The 10227-nt window shown below is 43.1% G+C and overlaps 1 protein-coding gene across 1 annotated transcript; it reads left to right on the top strand.

Annotated features, from left to right (window-relative positions):
* Positions 1-6011: 6011 nt before the first annotated feature.
* LOC114191216 lies at positions 6012-6398 on the top strand. Its single transcript, XM_028080393.1, has one exon. The coding sequence runs from the start codon at positions 6012-6014 to the stop codon at positions 6396-6398; it is 387 nt and encodes a 128-aa protein (XP_027936194.1).
* Positions 6399-10227: the final 3829 nt, after the last annotated feature.

Raw genomic sequence — 10227 nt, forward strand, 5'->3', positions numbered from 1 at the left:
GGTTCCTGGCCAACCGAGGCATATAAGGCGAGGTAAAAAGGAAATTCTGCACTAGTGGGAGTTAATTGAATGAAAAAATCGTGAATAGGATGTTAGGGTTTGAGAATTTGGGAATTTCACTTATTGGTTAATTAAGTGAGTAAATACAAGGAAAATCTGTGTATTTGAAGGTTTAACAGGAGTTTTGATCATAATACAAGATGGAAGTGAATTGAATGTAAAGTTTGAGGAACATGGATGAGTAATTGGTGCTTAAGATTCGACAGTGCGGGGCTTACCACCAGGCGCAAGCACAGGGATAGTGCCTCTGCGTGGCTGCGAGGTGTAGTTCTGGTTTTGGGAGGTTTTGGTGTATAGTGGTCGTTGGAAACTTAATCTGGGGTTGGTAGAGTATAAATGTGAGATTGAAGGATATGTGAGGAGGTGAGTTAAGTGGGAACACTTAGTGTCACTATTACTAAAGCCTAGTCGTGATATGTTAGACATTGGATGAATAGAGTAATGAAAATACAAATAGGTGGGAAGGCAGTTAGAGGAAACAAAGAGTTATTGTAAAAGGCTGAGGATGATTGCTAATTAATATGTTTTGGTATTAGGGATTTTAAGACTTAGCGGAGCAAAGGTATGGGGTAATGAAAAACATGATTTTGGATAATTATGTGGGTGAAACTCAAAACATGGACAGCTACCTAGAGGGGTGAAACATTATGACTGGGGTATGTAGGTACACATAAGTGGTGAATGAAGCAAGGGAATTGGTACTACTGAAATCAAGTTCGATTGAGGATTTAAACAAGAAAACAATAAAGTTCAAGTTGTAATATTAGAGTGAATTCCATATCAGAAATCCTAAGGAGACAAAGTAATCAATAAGAGATTGGATAATATAGTGAGAAGTCTGAATGAAAATATTCAACTAAGTTATAAATCCGGTATGTGTGTTGGGGGCAACACAGAGTTGGCAAACTATGCAAGTTGAACAAAACCAGTAAGCTCGTTGTATTGGTATAGTCCCCGGCGGTGGGGTGCGAACCACCAGGGGGAGGCGAGATACACAAGAAGGTATTGAATGTGTGGCGCCTGGCAACCATGAGGGTTCTGCCAGGAGATACCTGCAGACAGAGAGAACCTGAGGCGCATGGTGCCTGGCGGTACGTGTCACCCGCCATGCAGTCTGGAGGCCGGTTGCGCCTGACGCATCGTTAGTAGTGTCAGGTGTTTTGCTGCAGTGGATTGGCATCATGCTTGCCAGGATGTGCGTGATCTACATGGTTTTAGTGATACTGTCAAAGGTGGGGGTTGCTGGTGTTCCTTGAGTTGAGCTTGGAACGTATCCCTTGAGTTGAGCTCGAGATAAGTGTTAAGCACGTGGCATTCCTCGAGTTGAGTTGGGAATGGCATCCCTCGAGTTAAGCTTGGGATGGCGGATGAACACGAGGAACCCTTGAGTATGAACACGAGGAACCCTTGAGTTGAGCTCGGGTTGGCGAGTGTTGTCGGTGTGAGTGTGCTGGTTGTGGCCAGTACGAATGGGTCCAAATAGATTGTCTTCCTTAGCTGGTTAGTAGTCTTGGGACGTTGCAAACTACGATCTGTAGGCAATGGTTTCCCGCACGTGCTCTATCAGTTGTGGCCGATAGGTATGACAACAGTATCTTGAGGTACTCACTAGGAGATGTAGAAACACGAATAACATGGTTGTGGATGTGATTGTGTGATATATATATATATATATATATTATATGGTTAATATATGTATATTTATTTTATATGATTATTTTGTTAAGCTTACCTATCTACTTGTGGTTGGCGATGATCGTGTACGCGGTACACGTGAGTAGATGATGTTGTTGCAGGTGGTTCTGGTGAGCTTAGCTACGGAGCGGGGATAGCTTGGGTTTTTTTATATTTTTGGATTTGAAATGAATTGTAAGGCTTATGACCTGCTTTATATTATTTCTAGTTTTTTAATTTATGGATTTCGTATTATTTATTTATCTAATAAAGTTTTAAATTTCCCGCGTTTTGGGAAATGAGGTTTTATTAAATGAAGTTGATGTACTAATTCTTTATTTTATTTTTAAATCTGTAATATCCGGTCGGGATGTTACATTTGGTATCAGAGCAAAGGTTTTCAAATGTTTTGGGGTCTTTGGGGAGTGAGCTTATCGCGTTACGTTTGTGTGATCGTTGGATGTGTTTTATGTTGATTTTTGACTTGTATAGTCTTGAATTAAGCTGTGTGATTTGAATAGCTGAAAATGTCGCGTGCTCAGGCGATGGCTAACAAGAGGAGGAGAAATAATGCGAGAACTGATGAGATCGCTCATGCCATTCATCGTATGGTAGACGTGATGCAGCCTATAGCAACACAGCCTAGAGCCGTTGTGGCACCAACATGTCATGTGACCATGGAAGCCCTCTAAGTTCATAGGCAAATCCACTCCTGATGAGGAAAATGTCTGACTTAGAGAGTGTGAGAAGATCTGCCGAGTGATCGACTGCACAGATGCACAAAAGCTCACATTCGTCACATCCCTGCTTGTGGCCGATGCAGAATACTAGTGGGTAGGCATGTAGTAGTTGATGCAGACCAGAGAGGAAGAGGTGACCTGGACTTCTTTCAGGACGAGATTCCTGGAGAAATACTTCATGGACAATGCCAGACAAGAGAGAGAGGCAGAATTCCTCACATTCAAGCAGAGGAACCTAACTATGCAGGCATACATAAATAGGTTTGAGTATTTAGCAAGATTCTACTCACCACTGTCACAGAGGAATGGAGATGCAGGATGTATGATGGCGGATTGAAACCTGAGCTCCGCAAATTCCTCATACCCTTGAGGATCAGAGAGTTTCTAGTCTTGGTGGAGCAGGCCAAGGTAGTGGAGCAACTAGTGATGGGCCAGTAGAGTGGCTTGACATTAGAAGATTGCTTCAGATTCCAAATCATCGAAAAAACCATACACTAGACCCCTGACTTCGTCCAGAAAACTATAGTGCTTTAACTGTGAGGGAGAACATCTTAGGAGGGATTGTCCAAAACCCTTTGGCAGTTCTGGAGGAGGCTCTACCACTGGCAAGTGCTATGTGTGTGACCAGACTGGACACTATGCACGTCACAGTTCTAATACGAAACCATTTGGAGGTGCGCCAGCTAAGAAACCAATTGGGGAGCGACCTAGAGCACTAGGGCATGTGTTTGTACCGACGACCATCGAGGCGACTCAATAGGTAACCTGGTGCAGAATACTTGCTTACTTTTTGGTAACAGTGTGGTTGTGTTGTATGACTCAGGAGCTACCCATTCATTTGTATCCATTGAATGTGTGAGGAGGCTCGGCCTTGTAATGCGAGAGCTGGGGTTCGAGTTAATAGTCGCGATGCCGACATCTAGCAAGGTATCCACCAGCTCTGTTTGTGTGGGATGCCCTATGGAGGTGGTAGGCCGTAGGTTCAAGGTGAATCTCATCTACTTGCCAATGAAGGGATTGGTCGTGATTCTGGGATGGATTGGCTGTCCAACAACCATGTTGTCATCGGTTGCAGACGATGTAGAGTAGTGTTCCTAGATGTAGCAAGACTGGAGCTTATATCATCTAATTAGGCAGTGAAAGAGATTGAAGCTAGAGCTACATGCTTTATGATAGTGGCCCAGATAGAAAAGAATAGCACTGTAGAGCAAATTAGTGTGATTTTAGTAACTGAGGAGTATGCAGATGTGTTCCCATACGAGATACCAGAATTGCCACCGGAGAAGGGATGTGGATTTCACTATTGATCCATCCTTGGAGCTGGCCCAATGTCCATGGCACCGTACAGGATGGCACCAGTAGAATTGGCTGAGTTGAAGAAGCAGATAAAAGATATGCTTGAGAAGAAGTTCATCTGACCTAGTGCATCACCTTAGGGAGTACTGTACTCTTGGTAAAGAAGAAGGACGACAGTTTAAGGTTGTATGTTGACTACCGTTAGTTGAATAAGCTAACCATAAAGAATAAGTACCCATTGCCGAGGATTGATGACCTATTGGATCAACTAAGGGGAGCAACAATGTTCTCTAAAATTGACTTGAGGTCTTGATATCATAAGATCTTGGTCAAGCCTGAAGATGTGCAGAAGAGGACTTTTAGATCACACTGTGGGCACTACGAGTATGTGGTGATGTCGTTTGGGGTGACAAATGCCTCCTTCCATATTGATGGACTATATAAACAGGATCTTTCAGCTTTATCTAGACCAGTTTGTCATTGTATTCATTAACGACATACTGATATATACTGAGAGTTGGGAGGAACACTTAGATCACTTGTCAAAGTGTGAATTTTGGCCTGGATGAGGTATAATTCTTGGGTCATGTGATTTCAGCCCAAGGGATAGCAGTGGACCCGACTAAGATTGAGGTAGTGGTGAAGTGGGAGAGGCCACAAACAGCTACCGAGGTGCAGAGTTTCCTGGATTTAGTAAGATACTACAGGCGTTTCGTCGAGGGGTTCTCCAAGATGGTGAGCCCACTACAAGCTCACCAGAAAGGATCAGCCTTTCTTTTGGACTGATGAATGCGAAGCTTGCTTCGAGGATATGGAGAAATGGTTGACGACTGCACCAGTGTTAGCTATTCCAGACACGACTAAGACATTTGAGGTATACTATGATGCCTCATATCAGGGGCTGGGTTGTGTGCTGATGTAGGAGAAACGACCAGTTGCTTACGCATCTCGCCAACTGAAGGTGCATGAGAAGAACACCCTACGAATGATTTGGAGCTAGCTGTAGTAGTATTTGCCCTCAAGATTTGGAGGAATTAATTGTATGGTGCATAATTCAGGTATTCAGCGATCACAAGAGTTTGAAATACTTGTTTGATCAGAAGGAGCTCAATATGAGATAGAGGCGCTAGATGGAATATCTGAAGGATTACGACTTGAGCTGTTATACCATCCAGGTAAAGCTAATGCCATAGCAGACGCCGTGAGTAGAAACTTGAGCTGATCCAGAAGTTGCAGGATATGAATCTGGGACTGAATATGGGAGCAGGTACTATACAATGTAGTATGTGAGAATCACCAACAATTCCTAGATGAGGTCAGGGTGGAACAGGGTAATGACCAAGAGCTGCAACAGATTATTGGTGAGTTGGGCATTGATAAGAGAAAGGATTATAGGATGGGTAAGGATGACATCCTACGTTTTAAAGAGAGGATTTGCATACCTTGGAGCCATGTACTGAGAAAGATGCTCTTGGAGGAAGGCCATAAGAGTCATCTTAGCATACACCCAAGTATGACTAAGATGTATAAGGATCTGAAAGCAACCTTTTGGTTGACGGGCATGAAGACTAATGTAGCAGATTATGTGGCATCATGCCTAGTATGTCAGAAGGCGAAGATCGAACACTAGAGGTCGGGTGGCACGTTTGAGCCCCTTGACATTCCTTAGTGACATGGGACAACATTTCCATGGACTTTGTCACGCACTTACCTCGATCTATGAGGGGGAATGACTCGATCTGGGTTATTGTAGACAGGCTGACGAAATGTGCGCACTTTCTGCCAATTAAACAGAAGATGTCTTTGGACAAATTGGCAGAACTGTATGTCCGAGAAGTGGTTAGACTACATCGGGTGCGTGCGAGTATTGTATCAGATAGAGACTTGAGGTTCATACCGAGGTTTTGGCAGTCATTGTAGAAAGCTTTAAGCACTCAACTGAGAATGAGCTTTGCTATCATCCTCAGACAGATGGTCAGTCTGAGAGGACTATTCAGTCATTAGAAGATCTACTACGAACTTGTGTACTGGATCACTTGGGGACGTGGAGTGATATATTATCTTTAGTGGAGTTTACGTATAATAACAGTTACCATTCAGCATTGGATGGCACCATACGAGGCATTGTATGGTCGGAGATGCAGGACTCCTTTATGTTGGCAGCATGATGGGGAGTCAGTTGTACTTGGGCCATAATTTTTACAGTTGACAACTTAGAAGGTCAAGATAATTTAGGATCGGATGCGTGCAACTCAGAGTCGACCAAAGTCTTATCTAGATAAGAGGAGAAGGCCGCTTGAGTTTGAGGTAGGAGACCATGTATTTCTCACAATTACTCCCACAACAATATTGACGAGCTCTAAAGTCGAGGAAGTTGACTCCTTGATTCATCGTCCGTATCAGATCACTAGGAGGATTGGACCAGTGGCGTACGAGATTGCCTTGCCACCTCACCTGAAGAATCTATACAATGTCTTCGATGTGTCACAACTGAGGAAGTACATTGCAGATCCTACACATGTAATGGAGCAGGATGATGTCCAAGTGCGCGAGGACCTGATGATCGGAGTTGGACCAGTGAGAATTCTAGAGTCTCAAGTCAAACAACTCAGAGGGAAAGAGATCTGAACTGTGAAGGTTCTTTAGGACGAGGCAACCCAGAAGATGACGTGGGAGATAGAGAATCTCATGAGGAAATCTTATCCTTACTTATTCCCTGGTAAGGTCTCTTTTTCGAGGATGAAAACTTTCAAGGTGAGGCGAATGTAAGAGCCGTGAAATTTAATTAATTAAATAATTAATTAATTAATAAATGTGGGCAGGGGGAGCCTTTATGACATTAAATTCTAACTTATATGATGTGGAAAAGTACCAGCTCAAGTGGTTGAGAGTACTTTATTGTGTGAGAGGACTTGGGTTCAAGTCCTTGTATGCCAATTGTGTGTTATTTATTTGTTATTATTTTTAAATATATGTTGATCATGTTGTGGGATAATATAATTATAGAATTATATTAATCATCATGAAACATGAATTGGTTGAATGGTTGTACATTGATTTGGCATTGGCATGGTTTGAACCCAAATTAAATTTTCTTTTTGCCAAAATTTCCTTTGGCGTGAAGGTGAAAGGGCATGGAAACCCTATATGCCTAAAGAGCAGCCAACAATGGCTGTAAAACAGCCTATAACGAGACATTGAATGGCCATTAACATCCCCATTAAGTGTCATTTTCGTTTTGGGTAATTAACCTAGTATTAAGGCACCATTAAAAGGAAAACTTGTGGTTAAAAGAAGGGTTTTTCAAGGCTATGATTGTGCTTAGAAAACAGAGTACAAAATTTGAGAGTGGTGAGGATTGAGTGAAGATTTGAGCCTGATTTGAGGAGAACTAAGGGAGGCTATTTGAAGCAAGGGAGAATCAAGAGCCATTAAAGTCTTTAAGTAAAAGGATCCAGTTAGGGGAGCTGGACTCCGTTGTTTTTATTCATTTTGTTAATGGCATGTGATGTACGATGGATTAGAAGCCTGTATTCTGCCTATTTCATGTAATTCTGCATTTTCTGGAATTTTCCTAGAAACCTTCTGGCGGGTGATGAATCACCGCCAATCGACACTTCATTGTTATGGTTTTGAGTTCCTGCCAGGGATGTGCCGCCAGGCGATACAGGGCTGCAACCCAGATGTGGGGTTTTTTGGTTGAACTACTTGGCGATGATGAACACCCGTCAGACATTGGAAGTGGATTTGACTTGATTTAGGTGATGAACACCCAGATCTGAGCCTTTTAACTTGGGAATCCAGGATTCTCACTGGTCCAACTCTGATCATCAGGTCTTCCCGCACCTGAACATAATCCTCCTCCAACATATGAGTAGGATCCGCAATGTACTTCCTCAACTGTGATACATGGAAAACATTGTGTAGGTTTTCCAAGTGAGGTGGCAAAGCAATCTCGTACGCCACTAGTCCAATCCTCCTAGTTATCTAATACGGACCGATGAATCGCGGAGTTAACTTCCTCGACTAGAGAGCTCGTCCAATACCTGCTTTGGGAGTAACTTTGAGGAATACATGGTCACTTGCCTTGAACTCAAGCGGCCTCCTCCTCTTATCTGCATATGATTTTTGTCTACTCTGTGTTGCACGCATCCAATCCTGTATCACCCTTACTTTCTCAGTAGTCTGCTGTAAGAACTCCAGCCCAAGAACCACTAACTATTCATCCTACTGCCAGCACAATGGTGTCCTGCATCTCCTACCATACAAAGCTTCATATGGGACCATCCCAATACTAGAATGGTAGTTGTTATTATACGTAAACTCCACCAGGGGCAACATATCACTCCACGTTCCCATATGGTCCACACAACAGGTTCTTAGTAAGTCCTCCAACGACTGTATAGTTCTCTCAGACTGACCATCTGTCTGAGGATGATATGCTGAGCTCATTCTCAGTTGAGTGCCCAAGGCGTTCTGTAGTGACTGTCAGAATCTCGATGTAAACCTTTGATCTTTGTCTGCACAATACTCGTTGGCACACCATGAAGTCGGACAATCTTTCTGATATATAGCTCGACTAGCTTGTCAGAGACATTTTCTTATTTATAGGTAGTAAGTGCCCACACTTCGTTAGTCTATCTACAATAACCCAGATCGAGTCATGTCCTCTCACAGACCACGACAAGTGTGTGACAAAATCAAGGAAATGCTGTCCCATTTCCACTGAGGAATGTCAGAGGCTCCAACGTGCCACCCGGCCGTGGTGTTCAATCTTCGCCTTCTGGCACACCAAGCAAGAAGCAACATAATCGGCCACATCTATCTTCATACCCTCCACCAGAATGTTGATTTTAAATCTTTATACATCTTAGTCATACTTGGATGTATGCTAAGACAACTCTTATGCCCTTCATCCAAAAGCATCTTCCTCAATACTCGACTACTGGGTACACACATCCTTTCTCTAAAACACAGGATGCCATCTTTACCCATCCTGAAATCTTTTCTCTTCTCTGTGCCAGCTCACCAATTATCTACTACAGTTCTTGATCCTTACCCCTGTTCACCCCGAACCTCATCTAGGAACTCATTAGTGATTCGTAGCATACTGCACCGTGTGTAATCAGCGCCCGTGTGTAACCCCAAGTTCATGTCTCGCAGCTTCTCAATAAGCTCTAGTTCTTTTATCATCATGGCAAACACATGCACCCTCTTCCTACTCAAAGCATCTGTAACTACATTAGCTTACCAGGATGGTACAACAACTCAAGTCGTAATCCTTCAAATATTCCATCCAACGCCTCTGCCTCATATTCAGCTCTTTCTGATCAAAAAAATATTTCAAACTTTTGTGATCACTGAATACTTGAAACTGTGCTCCATACAAATAATGCCTCCAAGTCTTGAGGGCAAAGACTACTGCTGCTAGCTCCAAGTCATGCGTAGGGTAGTTCTTCTCATGCACCTTCAGCTGACGGGATGCATGTGTGACTAGGCGTTTCTCCTACATTAGCACGCAACCCAGCCCTGATATGAGGCATCACAGTATACCTCAAACGTCTTAGTCGGGTCTGGAATAACTAACATTAGTGTAGTCGTCAACCTTCTCTTCATGTCCTCGAAGCAAGCTTCACATTCATCCTGTCCAAGCGAAAGGCTGATCTTTTAGTGAGTTGTGTCACTAGGCTCACCCTCTTGGAGAAACCTCACAAATCTCCTGTAATAACCTGCCAGACCCAAAAGACTCCTCACCTCGATAACTGTCTGCGATCTTCCCACTTCACCACGGTTTCAATATTGGCCGGATACACTGTTATCCCTTGGGCTGATATTACATCACCCAAGAATTATACCTCATTCAGCCAAAATTCACACTTCGACAATTTCCCATACAACTGATGCTCTTTGAGAATTTCCAGCACCACTCTCATATGCTCTAACGTGTTCTCCGACTCTCAGAATATATGAGTATGTCGTTAATGAATACAATGACAAACTGATCAAGTACGACCAGAAAATTCTATTCATGTAGTCCATAAAGATCGCAGGAGCATTTGTCGCCCCAAACGGCATCACCACATACTCATAATGCCCGTAGCGTGACCAGAAAGTCGTCTTTTGCACATCCTCTGGCTTGACTAAGATATGATGATATCTAGACCTCAAGTCAATTTTTGAGAACACTACGACTCCCCTCAGCTGATCCAATAAATCATCAATCCTCGGCAATGGATACTTATTCTTTACGGTCAGCTTATTCAATTGTCGATAATCAACACACAATCTGGAGTTGCATCCTTTTCTTCACTAATAGGAGCGATGCTCCCATGGTGATGAACTCAGTCTGATGAACTTCTTTTCAAGCAGGTCTTCAATTTGCTTCTTAAGTTCAGCTAACGCGGTTGGCGCTATCCTGTATGGTGCCATAGAAACTAGTCCAGCTCCAGGGATGAGA

The sequence above is a fragment of the Vigna unguiculata genome, chromosome 7, assembly GCF_004118075.2.
Source record: "Vigna unguiculata cultivar IT97K-499-35 chromosome 7, ASM411807v1, whole genome shotgun sequence".
Classification (NCBI taxonomy): Eukaryota; Viridiplantae; Streptophyta; class Magnoliopsida; order Fabales; family Fabaceae; genus Vigna; species Vigna unguiculata.

Bases quoted from the DNA above. Each gene is read 5' to 3' on its own strand.
- LOC114191216 (XM_028080393.1), top strand. From the start codon at position 6,012: ATGCGTGCAACTCAGAGTCGACCAAAGTCTTATCTAGATAAGAGGAGA.